General features: G+C 43.3%; 1 protein-coding gene across 6 annotated transcripts in view; it reads right to left on the bottom strand.

Moving 5' to 3' along the window:
* ICA1 (islet cell autoantigen 1) overlaps nucleotides 1–18,049 on the bottom strand; it is a 138,428-nt gene that overhangs the window by 5,235 nt on the left and 115,144 nt on the right. For all 6 annotated transcript variants that reach the window (XM_040644244.1, XM_040644239.1, XM_040644242.1 and 3 more), the window contains 3 exons: nucleotides 16,781–16,843; nucleotides 16,637–16,669; nucleotides 6,955–7,224 (listed from right to left, as the gene is read on the bottom strand). In XM_040644244.1, the coding sequence (XP_040500178.1) occupies nucleotides 6,955–7,224; nucleotides 16,637–16,669; nucleotides 16,781–16,843 (366 nt within the window). The remainder of the gene's footprint in view (nucleotides 1–6,954; nucleotides 7,225–16,636; nucleotides 16,670–16,780; nucleotides 16,844–18,049) is intronic.

Raw genomic sequence — 18,049 nt, 5'->3', positions numbered from 1 at the left:
GGTTCAAAGCACTGTATTTTTCTGAGTACAAAATGGAACACATTCCTAAAGGAGGCAGAAATAAATCCACATGTCAAAATGGTGCTCCCCTCACTTTACATAATGGGCATGTTCCTAAAAAGTTATAAATAAATAAAATGTCTGTATATCAAACCATATTTTAAATGTACCAGAAATATAAATCATACTTCAAACCTATTACTTCAAGGATTATAATGGCATATTCCTTTATAAAGACAATAAATGGCTTCTAATTTGATTCATTTTAACTGTGGATGATTTAATTTAATTGTTCGCCTAAACACTCATGAACCACACAAGTAACATCTAGAATCTCTGGATTTGAGGGCTTCTCTGGAGCAGAGGCTGTGAAGAAGGATGAGTCTGAAGACATGCCCTCTCTGGGGACTAAGATGATGGGGACAACATACCTCAGAATTTTCACAAAGACACAGGGTATCATTATTCCCTTGCCCCATAGTGAGAGGCAGAAACAACAGCCAGTTTGCCAAGTCACATTGTTCCTTAGAACAGCTATTAAGTGTAAGTCTAACAATGGACTATATGTGCATGAGAGAGAAAATGGTATGGGTGGGACACCAGCTAAGAGAAAAGGAAAGAAAACACTAAGCTCAGCTGCAATGTCACCCTCACTCATATCACTTTGGGAATTATTTAGGGGAGGGGTGCAATGAGAGTAATTATGGATAGAATGCCAAGCCAGATTTCAAATGTCTTGGTTTCTGTCAGGAAAAAAATGCTATTTAAAGAGAACTTAGTGTAGCTAATATTCCTGTAATTGCCATCAACTGTTCTCTAGTTGGTGTTAGTTGGCTGAGGCGTTTTTAACATGAAGGTGTGGCTAGAAAGATGTCTCCCCATCTTAGAGTAATTGTGTCAGGAGAGGGTGGTGAAGGGTGGGGGCTGCAGAGCAAGCGCTGAGAGCTCTGTGTACAAAATGACGATCCTAGCTCACAGACCCTTTGATACGTCAACTGTGCTACCCATTTGCAGAAAACACATATAAAATTTTATTGGAGCAATCCTGCCCCTTTTACTTACATAAGGGAAAATATAAATCAGCCAGAAATAACACTGGCCAGCTAGAGCAGCAAGTGAAGCCAACAAAACACCATCCAGAGGAGCACTTTACCATGAACATAATTTCACTAGCTGGGAGAGCAAAAGCTGGGGCTGGGTTGATGATCACAGCCTGGGAGGCGTTGGGTTGGGGTTGGCAGTGAAGGGGAAAGTAGGAACACCACAGTCATGGTAGCCAAGCACCACCCTGCCATCCACATTTCCCCTTCTGAGCCCCAGTTTCCATATCTGCAAAGGGTGGATAAAAATTCCTGCCTCATAAGGTTGTTGTATGAGTAAAATGGCATCCTGTAGGAGAAACCAGAGAGCACAGAGGCTAGAGAGAGCAGGCCACCAATAAATCTAAGCTGAATATGAAGTTTGGTACAGATCCTGAGACATGAGGAACAACCCCTGAGATTAGTTTAGGACTGCTTTCTTTGCACGTAGTGATTCAGTGTCTGTTGTTCTCCCCCTCCCTTCTTGTCATCCATCCATCCATCCATCTATCCATCCATCCAGTCGTTTTTTGAACATCTATCATATTCCAGGCACTCAGCCATGTTCTGGAAATATGATAGTGAGCAACACAAACATGGGCCCGGCCCCTGACAACCAAAAGCAAGAAACAGAAAATTACACCAACCTTACAATGATGTGAGAGAAGAGGAATGAGTAAGTACTGGGTGTAAAGGGAATGGAGGCAGAAACACCTAACCGTGACTGCTGGCGGGGAGAGGGAGTCAAGGAAGCCTCCCTGGATGAAATGACATTGAAACTGAGAACCTGAAGGATGAGAACTTAGCCAGGGAAAGCAAGCATCATGGCTGTGAGGTGGGAGACGTGCCCTAAGGAGGAGAGAGAGCATGTGCCAGACTCACTCAAGTTCGATATGGCTAGAGTCCAGCTTACTGACATAATATATGGGTCTCTGGCAAAACAAGGTTATTAAGTCATGCTAAGTAAAGGTGTGGGAAGTGTAGGCAGGAATGGGACTGGGGTCAGGTCCTCAAGGACCTTGTAAGCCTAGCTGAAGAGTTCAGAACTGATGCAACTGGTGGATGTAAAACTGCAACAACTTGGCAAGTCACAAGACCTATCTGGGATTTCCTGATTTCCTCATCTATAAAATGAGGGTGGAGTAGATGATCATCAAGGCTCCTTTTATGGATTAACCGAGGCACTTAACTTCTGCACAATCTAAGACCAGTGGATGCTCCTCAACAAGCTGCTTCTTTAATGGAACAAAAATTCTACTGGCTCATGCCGAGAGCACCTACTCCGTGTTCAAACTCTAACTGCACCCCACAGGCTTCTCCTTCTCACCATTTGAGTCCCAGAAATATCATTTACCTGGAACCAGGTTAAGCCAGGAATGGCAAGAGGTGAGCTTAGTTTGAGGAAAGGTGAATGTGCGATAATGCAAAGCTTGACATTACATTAGCCTTAAACAGAAACCCACCCAGATGGCAACAGCACCTAGGCATGGTGTAAAACAAAAGAATATCCAGAAGGAACTCAGGGCTGTATGTCCGTGAGAATGTGGAACAAGACTCCTAACTTTGGTTTACAGAATCCTAAATTAAAAGATGTCCTGGTGCATTTATTTTGAGCAGATGGTAGTCTTTTCAGTATCAGTGTCTATTTCTAAATTAAATTTGGGGTATTGGTGGAGAATGGAGAAGAATGTCAAATGAGGCTTACCAGCCTCACCTTGCCTCCACTGTGGGCAACCCCTCTGGCCAGGCCTCTTTTTAGTCACTTTAAGAGGCCTCCGGAAGGTACCATTTTCTCATCACTCTATGACACAGGAAACCCCAGCCCCTATCATGCTGGTAACTTCAGAAACTCTTAGAAATCCTACATAAAATCAACTTCTCTTTTAAATGTTCAGCCCAACTTCATCCTAAATGTAAGTGGCTATGTTTGCTCTCCCAGAGCTTGAAGCTGGGGTGGGGAGAGGAGGAGGAAAATATAATCGTGATCTTACTAAATCTCCCTTCCTTTCTATGCTCCCAGAGCACAGGGGAGCAGAGGTAGGAGAGTGCACAAAGAAAGGAGGGGGGCAGCAGAGGGAAATGGGGAGATCAGGAGGGGAGGAGACAGAAGAAGTGAAGGAGAAGTGAGGAGGGCAGAAGGGAGGGAAATGCGGGGGGGGGGGGAAGAGCAGAGGTTGCTGCAGCTGGAGCCTGGAGTGTTCCCCTCAGTTCTCTTGACACTCTGACCTGGAGGATGCAGCCCCACCTGGACCTCACAGAGAACTAGGACAATGGTGGTGAACCTGAGCAGGAATGCACGACAGGGAAGATGTGGGTGGCTGCTAGCACAGGCGAAAATGCTATAGACAGTCTTGATTTGAAATATTCTATTCTGGAACATCATCCAATTTTTGTGGTCGACAGGGTCCCTGCCTCCCCACAACCACATTCCTCCTCCATGGCAACCGCTTGTCCTTGGTCTGTGTGTGTGTCCAGAACATGCAGGGCCAGGCTAATCATGACAAGTCCTGCTCTTCTGGGAGCATTCAAGGAGAGGCCTGAAGGAACCCACTGAGGAATCATACTTGCCATCAGAGACTTGGTACAGAGAGACAACCGCACAGAATGGTGAAAGGCTCAGACTCCAAAGTCAGATGGCTCGGGTTCACAATCTGTCTGCCTCCTACCAGATGTATGATCTCAGGCAAATTACCTAGCTCCTCTGTTCCTCAGTTTCCCGGGCCCTAAAAAGGAAATGATGATAGTACCTGCCAGGGAAGGGTGTGGTGAGGATTAGGTAAGTTAACTCTCTGCCACTGCTTGTTTCACTAAACCAACATGCCAGCGAGCCTTTCTACTCCATGCTGTGTTTGAATACTTATTTGTTTCCGTTGTTTATTTAATTTGGTTTTTGAGATGATCTGGATAATCAGGGGAAGCAGTTTCAATATGAGGAGTCAGAAGTTTAACAGTTACTTAGATGCTTTTGCAATTCATGTATATAGAGGGACTTTCTAGACCATGGATGTAACAAAAACAATCTAGAGCCAATACTCATCTTTTCCTCTTTTTTAAGGGGGTGGGGAAAGTCCTGACGAAAGCATGGAAGGTGGTTGTAACTAGATTACATGATCGGTCATCGAAGCAGGGTGGCTGTTCTTTATTTGTACCATATCTGTTTTGAAGGTTCCCTGCATCAGGGCAGCATCAGGGCTGGAATTGTGGGAGCACCTGTTGGGAATCCATAGGTGTGGGAGAAGCTAAATGGGCTTCCTCTTTCAAGCACCTGGGTTCCACTTTTTTTTTTTTTTCCAGTCATTTTGAGTTCCATAGACATTCATTTGTGGCTGTTGGCATGCAAAGGAAACAGGATAACTCAGAGGTAAGAAAACAACTCCTTTAACACTGGTCTTCACAGAACATCAGCAGAGAAAAGGAAAATTTAAGCATCCAGGATGATCCTTTTAAATGGTAAATCAGATCATGTCCATCACTGGTCCAAGACACTGTGATGGTTCCCAAATTTGCCTGGGACCCAAAAAAAGGCCCAGTTCTCCCAAAGGCTAGGAAGCCCTATGTGGCCAGGCCTCTGACTCCCTGCTTCACTCCAACCACAGAGCTCTTCCTGCAGACCCTTGGCCACACCAGGAATGTTCTGCCTTAGGCACTGACTGGCACTGGGTTCCCTCTGTCCCCTTCCTCCCATGGCCGATTCCCTCACCTCCTGCAAGTCTGCTCAGATCTCATCTTCTCCATGTGAATCCTATTGAGTTCCACAGCCTGACCTGCCTGGCCATCCGCCCAACACTCTCTATCCCCCTGGTTCTATTTTTCCTTTTCTCCATAATACCAATCATTTCCTCCATAATACCAATCACTTTCTAACCTACTCTGTGATTTTTCTTTATTATGTTTATTGTCCATTACCTCCTCTTCATTAGAACGTGAGTTCCAGGAAGGCAGAAGCCTTTTCTGTTATATTCTCTGATGAATCTCCAGTGCCTGACACCAGAAGGACCCAACAAATTTCTATTAACTCAATGAGACACTTGCTAAGGAGCTAGGAGTAGGGTGGCAACGTTAAGTGAGATTTTGGTTGCTTGAGAAATAAATGGCCTCCCTTGGTAGTACCTCTCTCTACCAGTACAACAATACCTCTTTCTACAACAAGCTTACATTTCTCACTGTCAGAACACTCCCTCCTTAGACCCTGAGTTACTCCAGTGCTGTTTCCTTGGATCTGAGACAAGGCTAAAGTACGAAGCCCACGGCCATCACTTCTGTCATAACTCTCAGGCATAATTTGGGGCCATGGGCCCTGAGCTGAGGTCTCACTCTGCCTGCTCAGGAAGAGGGCGTGGAGCTCTGACTTCTTAGCTGTCAGTGGGGGCCACTCACAAGTGAATGATACTCAGCCACCCAAGCTAAGTGGGAGCACTGCCACCACCATTCCTGTGGGCAGCAGGGGCCCTAGTGTCTTCATAGCTGGGGGCGTGAATGGGGTTCATCTTGTAGCACAGCTGGAGAGCCTCCAGCAGCCCCAAGATCTGAGTAGTGGATCCTGGCTCTGGCCTTCCAACTCTCCCACGGCTTGTCAGCACCTCCACCGCAGGTGGGTGGGGGTGAAACTCAAGTCACTGGCAGCATTGCTCATCGGCAGCTCCGTGAAAGAGATGGCGAAACCCAGGGGTGAGACTCAGGGTGAAGTATTTTTGGATTCCATTTATCCTTCCTATCTCTAACTCCGTTACTGAAAATAAACGACATGGCTATAAAATGGGACTCACAGAAGACAATAAAAGGAAGGGTGTATTTCATAAAATAAGAGGGAAGACCTTTTTTTGGTCTTGCCCACCAGCTCCTGCTGTGTCCATGATCTCATCTCCAAAGACCTGAGGTTTTTTAATAGCTCATAATTACTTAATCATTCCAGCTCTGCTGTTTGTTCTCAGCTTTAAATGCCAGATAAACACTTATTAAGGAGATAGCCAAAATTCATGGAAAAACCAAAATGATTTGAGAATTTCTTAATAGTGATTCCTGTCTTACAATTAAGGTGACATGAAAGAAGGAAAGAGGTGTTGAAATACTAGAAAACAGTTTCCTTCCCAAGGTCTGTTTAGAAACTTGAACTTAAAAACTTCAATTTCAATCTGAGTTTGAGTTCTGCACTCTAAATCCATGTGCTCCCCAGGCTGGTAGTTCTCAGCCAGCGTGCCTTGAAGCCTGACCAATGTTGCTGGCCACAGATGATCAGTGTGGCAACTGTATTTCTTCTGTGGCTGAGATGCGTGGGGCTATTGGGCCACGTGTTTCAGAAACAACAGAAATAGCTGAGCTGAGAGCATCCTCAGGGGAGGCGTGGGCCAGGAAGGAGACACAGCAAGCAGCAAGATAAAATTCAATGTGAGAAGAGGTAAGCAGCCCAGTGGGATGTTACTTGGCACCCACAAAGATGGCATGACTATAGCAGTGCAGAGAACTGTCTGGACAGGAATGGCCAAGCCAATAGGGCCATGACTGTGAAGACAATCTGATCCTCGAAAGTATGCCGTGCAAAAGTCTACAATTAGAGCAAGACAGTAAGAGTGAGAGCCACCTCTCTAACCTTTTAGTAAAAGGAAATGTGAACATGAGGAAAAAATGATGAGAAGTAAGAGATCTTAAACCCTGCAACACATCTTAAAGCTCGAATATGATTCTGAGATTTCAACTAAAAAGTCACTGGATAAAAGAAAAATACAAAGATGAAAAAACAGCAACAAAAAGACACTAGATATCAAATAAAAGTCAGAAAATATTTTAAAAAGACAAAGAAGGAAGAAAGAGGCTTTTGAATTAAAAATAAAGAACGAACAAACAAAAAAACCCCTATTTCAATCCCCATGGTACATACCTTGTAGTGAGGCCTGTAAGTCTTTCATGTTTTGGTCTAAAAGCTGTGAAGGAAGGAATCCTGAGCCTGTCTGGGGCTTGGGGTCTGGCTCTGCTGGGGCCACAGTGGGTGCTGCCTCCTTCAGCCGGTCGTCTCCAAACACAGCAGCCCACTCCTTGCTGAACTCACCCTCGTCCAGCGAGGAAGCGTTGAAGATCTCACTCAGCAGCAGCAGGTCATCTTTGTCAGCACCTTCAGGGTCTGGGGTCCCTGCCATTGGGCCCAGGCAAGCTGATCAAAGTAACAGAGCACAAAACACATCACCACCCAGGGCCTAAGCCCTTGGGAGTAAATGCGGTGGGGGCTGGGATGGGACAGACTGGGTGATGGCTAGATTCAAGAAAAAGTTAATCAAACTATAAATTATTCTCATTATAGCCTCTCTTAAGAAATTTCGGAATTCAATTTCTAGTCCCATGGTCCCTCATCCCCATTCCTCCAAAGCAAGTTCTGTTTCTAAGCATCATTAGAATTGTACTGAAACAGTTTCCACCAAAACTCGAGGGTTTTGTTTTTTTTCTTAATGTAAAAGCAAATTTACCACCAAAACATTTCTCAGACAGGAAGCAAAGCCAGGATTGAAGGCATGTGGGAGATTTTAGTGCCCTGTTTGCATAGCTTCCTGAATCTTCTCACACAACAAGCCCTAAATCCACAGCCAACACACCACGTGGGAATCTGCCCTGTCATCCAGGATGGGGAGAGGACCCTTGTCACATGCTGGGCAGGAGCAAAGGATGTCAGGACATCCAAGGAAGACCAGGGAAGGCCTCTGGCTTCATTTCTCCTTTGCTGCAACTGACTGCAACTGTCTGCAAGTCCTTACCAAAGCAAAAGAAAGGTGGGTCTGGTTTGCCTGAGGGCAGCAATGAAAGAATGACAGGAAAACAGCGCAAATAATGGATCCACCCAGAGAAGGCCAGAGACACAGCCCTGGAGGGTTGAAATGAGCAGGAGACCAGAGGGGAAGTCCTGAGACCATTCTTCACTTGCTGTCTCATGACAGCAAGACCCTTAGCTCTTGTGGGCTTGTTTTTTCACATGTAGAATTATAATATGAGTAACAGCCACCTCACAGCACTGTCAGGAAGACCAAAAGGAATATACCTTTAAATCTCATTGCTATCCACAAGGGAGACTTTAAGATTTATTTATTATTTGAGATAGAGTGAGAGTGAGCAAGGGAGAGAGAGAAAGAGAGAGCGAGCGAGAGAGCACAAGTAGGGGGAGCAGCAGAGAAGAGGGAGAAGCAGGCTCTCCACTGAGCAGGGAGCCTGACGCAGGGCTTGACGCGGGACTCAACCCCAGGACCCCGGGATCATGACGGGGATTATGACCCGAACCGAAGGCAGATGTTTAACAGACTGAGCCACCCAGGTGCCCGCACAAGGGAGACTTTAAAGAAGAGATCCATTCTTACAATATGAACATAAAAAACTGAACAGGGAATACAAGTACAATGGGGGCATCGCTAACCAGAAAAACTATAAGACTTTTCATTGGGTTTTCCACATATTTTGAACACCAAGGACTGATGGTCTTGTTAACTGTGGCTTTGCTGTGGTATCTAATTGCCACATGGAAACTGCAAACATTGTTGTAAGTCATGAAGAGAAGGAATAATCATGATTTATATTTTCTCTGAGCTATACTGCAATTCTGATACTGTCATATTAAGTGAGATTAACAGGTTTTCCTCAAATATATGAGATAATTAGTAAGTGATGGCTTTTTTTTTTTTTTTTAAAGGAATACAGCTTATCTGTCAGCTTTACTGGATCTATTTTCAACCACACTTAATATAATGGTGTTCTGATTGAGAGGATTCTTGATGTGCTAGGTAGACTAGCTATACATCCAGGAAGGAAGGAGTTCAGTCACTCTCCTATCACTATGGTTTAAAAATAGCAGCAAAATATCACTTCAATTGGACAACTCTCTAATTTAAGTATTCTTATTGTTTGTGTTATCACAGAAATTTGCACTGAGACATAGCCTGTAAGGTGGGGTGGTGAGACGATGAGGGAAATGGCATTTTAGTAAAGGCTTGCGAGACAGTTCTGAGTAGGAGGGTGGGCAGCCCGCACCCACCTTGGCCTGTGTGTGGTAGGTAGGTAGGGTAGGACAGCCCAAATATGTGAACACAGGCAGGAAGCTTGGCTGTGTCCCTCAACATGCAGCTGGCTATGCGCCCTCCTCTCGGTGTCACTCCCTTTACGCATATTAACTTCACAAATCTCTGTACTTTCTGCTTTCACTTGAGACTGGAATACCTAAACCTTTTACTTCCTGGCCTGACTGAAAAAAGGTGATTGCTGAACCAAACCTGTTTTATTGGAACCAATTCAAATCAAAGAGTAGACTCTAGAGGAAGAGATGACTTTAGATGAGCACTGGAAATTATGTGCATTCTTCCTGAAGTCACTTTACAGCCCTGTGCTAAGTCAAACCCTGGGAGAGGCTTCCCTGCTTCATCAAGATGTCAATCCAGGGAAGGTCATGACTAACATCAGCCACAAAAAATAATAAACTTTGAGCCTTCCAAAAACAACCAGAAACTGCAAAAGCTCTATCTTTGTTTTTACTGTTTCGGTTGTGTGTGAGGGTATTGAGTGGACTTCTGTGGGTTTTGTTAACTTAGCATTGCTTCCCTCCTCCTCTTTAGTTTTCCCTTTTGGGAAACACCTTCTCCACAGGATCCTGGTGAGACACCACATACGGTGCCTCAACACCCCTCATCGAGGCTGGCCAGCATCCTTCATTTTTCAGGCCATGGTGACTGGCTCAGGGACGGGCACATGCCAGAGGCTTCCTTGAGTTTGGTATATGGAAGGTGGAAGGAGGAGGGTCTCTCTTTCAGATTCCAAGTTCTAAAGATGCAGTTTTGAGGTTCCCAAGGAGGACAGAGCCAAACATAGGGCAAACTAGCATCAAGAGTTGGAAAGAGAATCCTGACAACACTGTCTAAGCCCTGGATCCAGCCTTGCTTGAAGTCAGTCCATCACTGTATGTCCCCAGTTTCATGGACCAATTCCCAATACGGTCTTTTCTTTTTAATTTGAAAGCTAAACTACTTAGAGAAAGGTTTCTGTTACTTCCAACCAAAAGATTCCTGATTAATATTGTATCCCGTCAAACTCAACTTGACTGACAAGGAAAGAACCCTCAGTGAGGATGATATTATCTAGAGCTAGTTCTGAATAGAGATTTAGTTGGAGGTAAACCACTGAATTTGGCCTCTTGGTGTCCTGGTTGTTCAAATGGGCTGCACAGTAGACATTTTCTCTGAGAGAACTTATTACTTCCCTAAAAGCAATGAGACTGGCACTGACTTGAACCAGAAAACAGGGAAGCCCAATTATTGCTCTGATAATTAAGATGCTTGAAATTACTATACATAACTTGTAAGAAAAACTTAATTACAAGTAGAAAGGACAGGTTTAGGTCTGTAACCAGACATGTCAAGACTTGAAAAATAACACTAGTCAGTTGGCTCTTAAGAATCAAGCTATCATTTTCTTTGGGAATAATTCAACTCAACTGTGAGAAAATGGGGACACACAGAGAGAATAAGCTCTTTGAGAGAAGCCCCAGTAAGGGCTGCACAGGTAGAGTCAGGGCTTCTGCCCAGGGAGCCGAGCAAATGTTACTCCTGGGTTTATGGAGCCCCATCCTGCTTTTGTCTTCAAGGGTGAACCAGGGTTCCTGGAGCTCTCAGGTGCGAAACCTGCAGATACCACCCCAAACCCCTTCATGGTCATGCAGGCTCCTGAGTCTCCATATTCACTCTCACATCACATAACACAACTCCAGATGTTACTACAGAAATAGAGGCCAACAGACACAATGAACTCCAGTTCTCACCTCTCAGCCTTCAGCTCTATGACTCTGACCCTTCATGCATTCCTTCCTTCTTTTTAACATCATCCCACTGTATGCTTTTCCCCTCCTGTTGGGAGCCTGCTCTGCCCACACAGGGATTCAGCTCCAGCGTCTCTAGTCTTTCTCACTCCAAGACTTCCTCTCTTGACCTCAGAAGACGTGCACATCCCAACAATACCCAATCTTGTGATTCCTGTCTCCCCCGGCACCCCATCCCACCCCCCAATGTTGCCTTTGGTTGCTTCTCCTTCTTCAGCTGCACACTCTGCTTTGTCAACCACTCTTGTTTCAGCAGACTGTTGCCAAGTTCCGGCCGCCACTGCACAATGAAGTGGCCCTCCTGAAGGTTACCAGTGAGATCCTCGTGGCCAATTCCAATCCCCCTTTCTCTTGTTCAACCGCTGTGGCACTTTGCCTTGTTGCCCACTCTGGAAATGCAGTCATCTCCTGGGGTCTCCATGGAATGGCTCTTTCAGATGTCCTTCCATCTCCTTGACAATACTGTCCCTGCTGCCTCTTCCCACTCTAGTTACCCTAAGTTTTCCTCCTAAGCCGTATCTCCCTTTCCTACATTATCTACAGAACATTTTATCTATTCTCATGGTTCCAATCTCACCTGGGAAGATTCTCAAATTTCCATCTCTAATTCCACGTTTTCTTGAACTCTGATGACAAACTCCTGACTCGAGGGTCCTTTGGGGTTTACCCATTAGCAAGCCTGCTGGCACTCCATAAAAGGCACCCTCTCGCTGTATACCTTTGCTCAGGTCAGCTGTGAGATTATTACTTTCTTACTCAAAAACCTTCAATGGCTTCCTCTGTAACACTCCTTACAGTGGTATTCAGGACCTCTGAAGTCCAGCTCTAATGCAGCTCTTCTAGCAACTCCTTTGGGGAAGCCTACGATTCAGCAAAACTCCACCACATCTGCCATTTCTCAATCGTGCTTTCCTGCCTTCCTGTCTGGGAACCTGCTGTTTTCTCCCAGTGAGATGCTTAGAGAGAAGAATCATACTTAACTGAAAGGGATCTTAGAGCTTATCCCCTGTAACTCATTCTACCAATGAGGAAAAAGACACCCAGGCTAGATGACCTGCCCAAGGTCATATAATTTATTAGTTACAGATTATCTGGCTGGGGACACTTGGCTCATAGGTCAAGATGTTTTCTCAGTACAGTACACTGCTTTTACCTCAAGCCTGTTCAAGATGTCATATATAAATGAATATCCAAGCTTCTGTAAAGTTTTGAGGGTTTCTAAGGTCAGATGGCTCCACTGGCAGCCAGGCCAAGCTCTTGGCTGCAGGCAGCATGGCAGAATGGCTGAGATGGCAGACCCACTCAGCATGTTTGCCTCACACTGCCCAAGGGTTCAAAAATAAAAATCCTATCCCCTGGGAAAATATTCCCCAGGAAAACGGATTCTGAGCCAATGCACTCTGATTCTGACCCAGCGAGTTTTCAGAGTGAAAACTGACATACAGAGGAAGTTCTCTTAAGTTCAGACAGAAGGCGGGTGACAGAAAGTAAATGTGGGAAACTGGTGACAGCCCACTCAGGTTATATGTTTGAGATCACACTGAGTTTCATGACCTCAGCATGAATTAGGAACCCAGAAGATGGAAACATAGCTACACAGACCAAAAATGAGAGCACAGGAAAACAACGAGATAAATGTCACATAAGTTACCTTCATCTGTGTGTGAAACAGGAAGACTCTGTTTCTCTGGTTTTCTCCCTGGTCCCCACTCTCAGCATTATGACTAATGTAAAGGCTGCACACTTGCAATACACACGAAAAACCCCAACAACCAACACAGGCCTCACATCACCCAACAGAGAGTATGGGGGAGAAAGATGGGGTGGGAAACCACCGTACAAAAATGTCTAACGAGAAAAGTATTTGTCCTTATAAAAGGCTCTGGTAACAAATTGTACTTGTTTGGAATCCAAGAATACTACTTCTAAAAACTCCCTTTTGGTGAAAAAAGACACAGCTAATAATAATAACAGATGGGGGAAAATCCATCTCTACCCACTCTCTGGGATACACACATACACACACCCTCCAAAAAAACAAAACAAAAACCCTAACAGTGCTAGACCCTGAGTAGGTATTAAAAAAATATTTCTTGATGATCCCCAGCCCTGGTCCTCCATTGCAGTAGGAGATCTTAACAAGCAAGCGATCTTACTGAAAAACCTGACACTTGAAGCAGGAGTAAATGTATATAGAACACCACTGACTCCATGGTGATCAAGAAAGAACAGTACGGTGTTTGCTTTTAAAAGTGAGACATTATCTTATGAAAAAGGACCAAAGCCAGCATTTCATCCTCAGATGCTGAGGGAGACAGGCAAAAGGGAAAATTGATGAGAAAAGGTAACAAGCTTAGTCTTTGCCTCACTACATGTGAGGAAGCAATCAGATCCCTAGTCAGCTCTATATAGAGAACCGCAAGAGAGAGTTCTGAGCATCTTGGGAGAAACCAAGCACAGAGACATAAGCCTGAATTATTGCTAAGGGCTAATGGTCTGCACCCAGACCTAAGCAAGCTACTAGTGAATGACCTTCTTTGTTGTTCTAATGGTAGGCCAGAATTTAGAATCACAAGTTTCAAAGTAGTAACCCAGGAAATGTCAGAAGACAAAAACATTTTAATTGTAATGTGCACAATTACAATTCTCAAAAATTTCAGTTAATCTTGTCCTAGAGAACAATCTTTTGGATAAATCCAAGTAATGAGATTTAGGTGGGCTGAATTCATCTAACTCTCTCTGCTTTGTACCATCACTTTCTGTTATCTACCTGCTAGTTATTTTTCTCAGCCCAACTTTGAGGAACACAAAAACTTCTACATGTTACAACTAACTCATGAAGTGAGGTTGGGATTGTCACATGTGGTCACAAGGTGATTTCAGGGCCACTTTCAAGTTATGGCAAAATGTCACTCAGTTTCTTTTTTACTTAAAATTTTTTATAAATTGGGCAAATATTGGTTTTCTATTTACATCATCTATTTAGTAGGAGAAAACACATTTTATTATGACACTGAATCAGGGTGATTTTCTGGGCAACGGTTCCTGGAGAATTGTCTCCTTGTTGTTGTCATAAGCAGTCTGTTTTTTGATAACATTGTGCCACAGCTTGGCCATTACTTGTCTAACAGAATTACCAGTGGGAGTGAACTGGCCCCCAAGCAGCAGGGTGCTAGAGCTTATAGCCCCCAAGTCCTATAAAGGCAGCCATCCCTGGATTAAGCTCTTTTTATTTCTTGATTGTTTAATGTCTTGCATATTATAATCAGTGCTTTAATTCAGGATTTGGGCCTTCTGGCAGTTTTCTGAAGGGCACACATTTTGAAGTCAACTAATTATCGTGTGCTCTTTTCTTCAGTCACCACAAGTTCTGTGCTCTGACAGGGTATTTCTATACTTGCGGTCATGTTAATCTTTAAGCTGATGCTGCCCTAGGGGTTGCCAGTGCAGAAGAGTCAGATAGTGACAAAGCATGGCTCACGCCTCAAGAAGGGCTTTAGGGGTTGGCGTGATAAAGGGAAAGGAGAGATTATGTGACACTGCATTTAACTGAGACAGTCTGTAAATCAACTTTTCTGCCTGGAAACAAGTACACATTTTAGAGAAGAATACATTCACCTCTCTATTGTTAGAATTGCATGAGTGCTCCAAAAAAGGATATAAGCCTCCACTCCACGAAACAAAGACCGTTAACTATAAACCAATGAGATATGAAAGTTCTAAATAAGTGGAAAGATATCAGTCTTATTCTGGTGTATCCATAGCACATGCTCTGGCAGAAGCTTATGAAAGGAAGCATGTATCAAGGCAGTAGCATTTCTGATTTAATTCTGCGAAGAAATGCACAACTTCTGGGTTAGTTTTTGTTGTACCATTACCACCCAAGTTGAAAAAGTCCATATCCAAAAGCAAGAACCCTTTTTTGTAAGAAGGGGGAAACATGAGAATATAGACTCATATTTGCTTGTGCGTACATTAAGAAATGCCAGAGGGCTAGAATGGAGCTGGGAATACTGGAATAGAGAAGAGTGGAGAGTGGAAATGGGAGTCAGAGTTTTCTATTGCCTACAGTTTTATTATCATTATCATGTACCAATGTGAATATACCTAATTCAAAAATTGTGTTTATTAAAATAATGAAATTAAATAGGAGATAATAAAAGCAAAGAACAAATTACATAAACAAGAGGTTGGCAACAGGAGAAATAACAATCTTCCTACCAAAGCAAGCTGAAACATACGTATAATTATAAAGAGTATAATTATAAAATTTAAATGTGGAGATTTGCTAAAACTAGACAGTGGGCCCCTACTGAGTGTTATACTATTGTCTGTAGCCCACCTTTGAAAGACTGAAATATTTCCCCCTTAAAAAAAAATGTATAAGAAATTTTCCTTTATTTCATCAAAGTAATCTATCCTATGCCAAAGGGAGAAATGTTTTTATGAAAATGGAGGCCACGTAGTGACAGTCTGCTTTAATTATTTGCTTTTAAAGTAAAAAGTACATAATCTGATGTGATTTCAATATTTACAAATAAGTAGTCATTCTGACAAAAATACACAGGGACATTCATGAGATATTGCCTGCAATGAGAAATGAGTAAGGAAAGCAGGTTTCTTCCCTCAAGTTGATAATCCTAAGACCTGGAAACGTCATGCAGGAGCTCTACTGCCTTTCCAATTTTGAAAAAACTTTAACCAATGCCTTCTGTTTCCCACACTTTCTTCCTCTCACACTTTGAGGATTAAACCCAAATCAAGCTCAAATTGAGTAAATTGTCTGCCCTAGTGAACTGGGGCCTGCAGGATGATCTTGCCCCATTTCCAGTCCTGTGAGAAACCTGTACAACCAGGGCACACTGTGTACCAGTCACCCAGGACAGAGGGTACTCTACGGAGTTTGTCTCAGAATCTCAGGGGTATTTTGGACTCATGATAAATCATCAGAAGCTAACCCTTGGTAGGATGGAAAGCAAAGGCTCTACCAGGCTGAACGCACTCAATTTCCTGGAGTCACTTAAGACTATGGCTGTCTCATCCAGATCCATGCCTCTGGATTCTCTTTTTTTGGGGGGGGGGGTGGTTATTTACTAAGTGATTTTAGGTCTGTTGAACTTGGGTGGCTGCCCTAGCCAGGCAAACTCTTCCTCTGTTTAACTAAGGCTCAGCAGAGATGCAGCCCAGTCTACCACCAGGACAATGTTTCCAGTGCTACTTTCTCAACTGCTTCCCATCTCACAAGTGTCCCCGTGTCAGAGGCCACGAGAGACCCTCCATGTACATGATCTCCGACTCTGACAACAACCCAGCAAAACTGTTGCTGTTGGTTCCATGTTACAAATGAGAGCAACTGAGGCTGAAGGAGTTCAACATGAAGCAAATTACTTAAGGCCATACAGATAGTTTTATAGAACTGATACTCAAATCCAGGTCTGATTCTGCAAGCCATGTTTTTTCTACTACAGCATATGACTTTTGATGTCATAACTTTTAGCTTTAGGAATTGAACACTATGTAATTAAACTAAGGATGACAAATCCATATATACTAATTTGTGCTTGGGCATATTTAAAGTCATTTATAAAGACAAATGACAGTCACCTAAAAACAATTTGCTTGGAATGCAAAGCTATTCAAAAGATAAACATTACATTTCCCTGCACATAAAAACAGCATTAAAAAATTAAATTATAACCCCAAAGAAATGTATAAATCTTACCACCTTCCTCAGGTTTCATGTCTAATAGTTCATCTACAGGTCCATTAGAGGAGGGAAAAGAAAACAAAATTATAAGTCAGTTTCATTCTGTAAGGAGTTTGTCAAATTTATTAAAATTGAGTCATTTTCCTTAATCTAGATTACCTGAGCATGCATTATGTGTAGAGCTTTTGTCTAAGGCAGATAAAACGCTTTCTCCATCTTCAGCTGTAAAGAGAACACGTGCATTTGGTTATCACCAATTCAGAATGGTGTATGTTCCAATGCTATTGCAGTGTAAGTTAAACACACAGCTCATCACACAGACACAGGGGTCCTGAGATTACACTCTGCTCAAGCTGTTGGCTCTCAATGAATTCTGAGTTAACAGCCTCGAATCTTTGCTTTGTTTGGTAGAAAACTATATGACGATGACCTAACAATTCTCCTTTCGTGGACAAATGTGTGATTTAAGTAATTGACTACTGACGGTGCTATGAGCCTTAGCCATTTGGAGCCTGGCTAAAATAAAAAGGGCAGATCACTGAGTGAAAGAAGTCAGTCCGTAAATGCTACATACATCAAAATTCCCACTATACAGAATTCTGGAAAAGGCAAAAACTATGTTAACAGTAAAAAGATCAGTGGTTGCCAAGTGTTTGCAGGAAGGGCGAGACGAATAAAGTGCAGCCACAGGGGAGTTTTATGACAGTGAAACTATTCTATATAATCCTCAAGTGGTGAATTCATGTCATTATACATTTGTCAAAACCCATAAACGTGTAACACCAAGAGTGAACCCTAATGTAAACTATGAGTGATAATGATGTGTCAGTGTTGGTTCGTCGATTAGAACAAATGTATTACCCTGGTAGGGGATGCTGATAATGCATATGTGGGGACAGGGGGTATATGGAGATCTTTGTACCTTCTGCCCAATTTTCTGTAAACTAAAAATTGCTCTAAATAATAAAGTGTGTATCTGTGTATATGTGTGTGTGTATATATACACAACATAATACAACAGCCTTAAAACTTGGTTTGCTCAGGGTGCCTGGGTGGCTCAGTCGGTTAAGCATCTGCCTTTGGCTCAGGTCATGATGCCAGGGTCCTAGGATCGAGCCCTGTGTCAGGCTCCCTGCTCATCAGGGAGTCTAATTTTCCCTCTCCCTCTGACCCTCCCCCATTGCTCATGCTCTGTCTCTGGTTTTCCTAAATGAATAGTAATTAAAAAAAAAACAACAACTTGGGTTTGCTCATGTGTACATTAGACTTTCTGCAGGTCACAAAATAAAAGATGACATTTCATTATGGTGGATTCCATTCTATGTATACATAAAACAAGGTGATCAACATTTGCAATCTCAAAATAGTATGCAAAAACCACAAACAAGTGAACACACTACACAAAGAAAGAAAAAATCTGATTCTTCC

This window comes from Ursus maritimus, unplaced genomic scaffold (genome assembly GCF_017311325.1).
Source record: "Ursus maritimus isolate PB19 unplaced genomic scaffold, ASM1731132v1 scaffold_3, whole genome shotgun sequence".
Taxonomy (NCBI): Eukaryota; Metazoa; Chordata; class Mammalia; order Carnivora; family Ursidae; genus Ursus; species Ursus maritimus.
The sequence above is the reverse complement of the archived record's forward strand: the minus strand, read 5'-3'. Positions and strand labels throughout refer to the sequence as shown.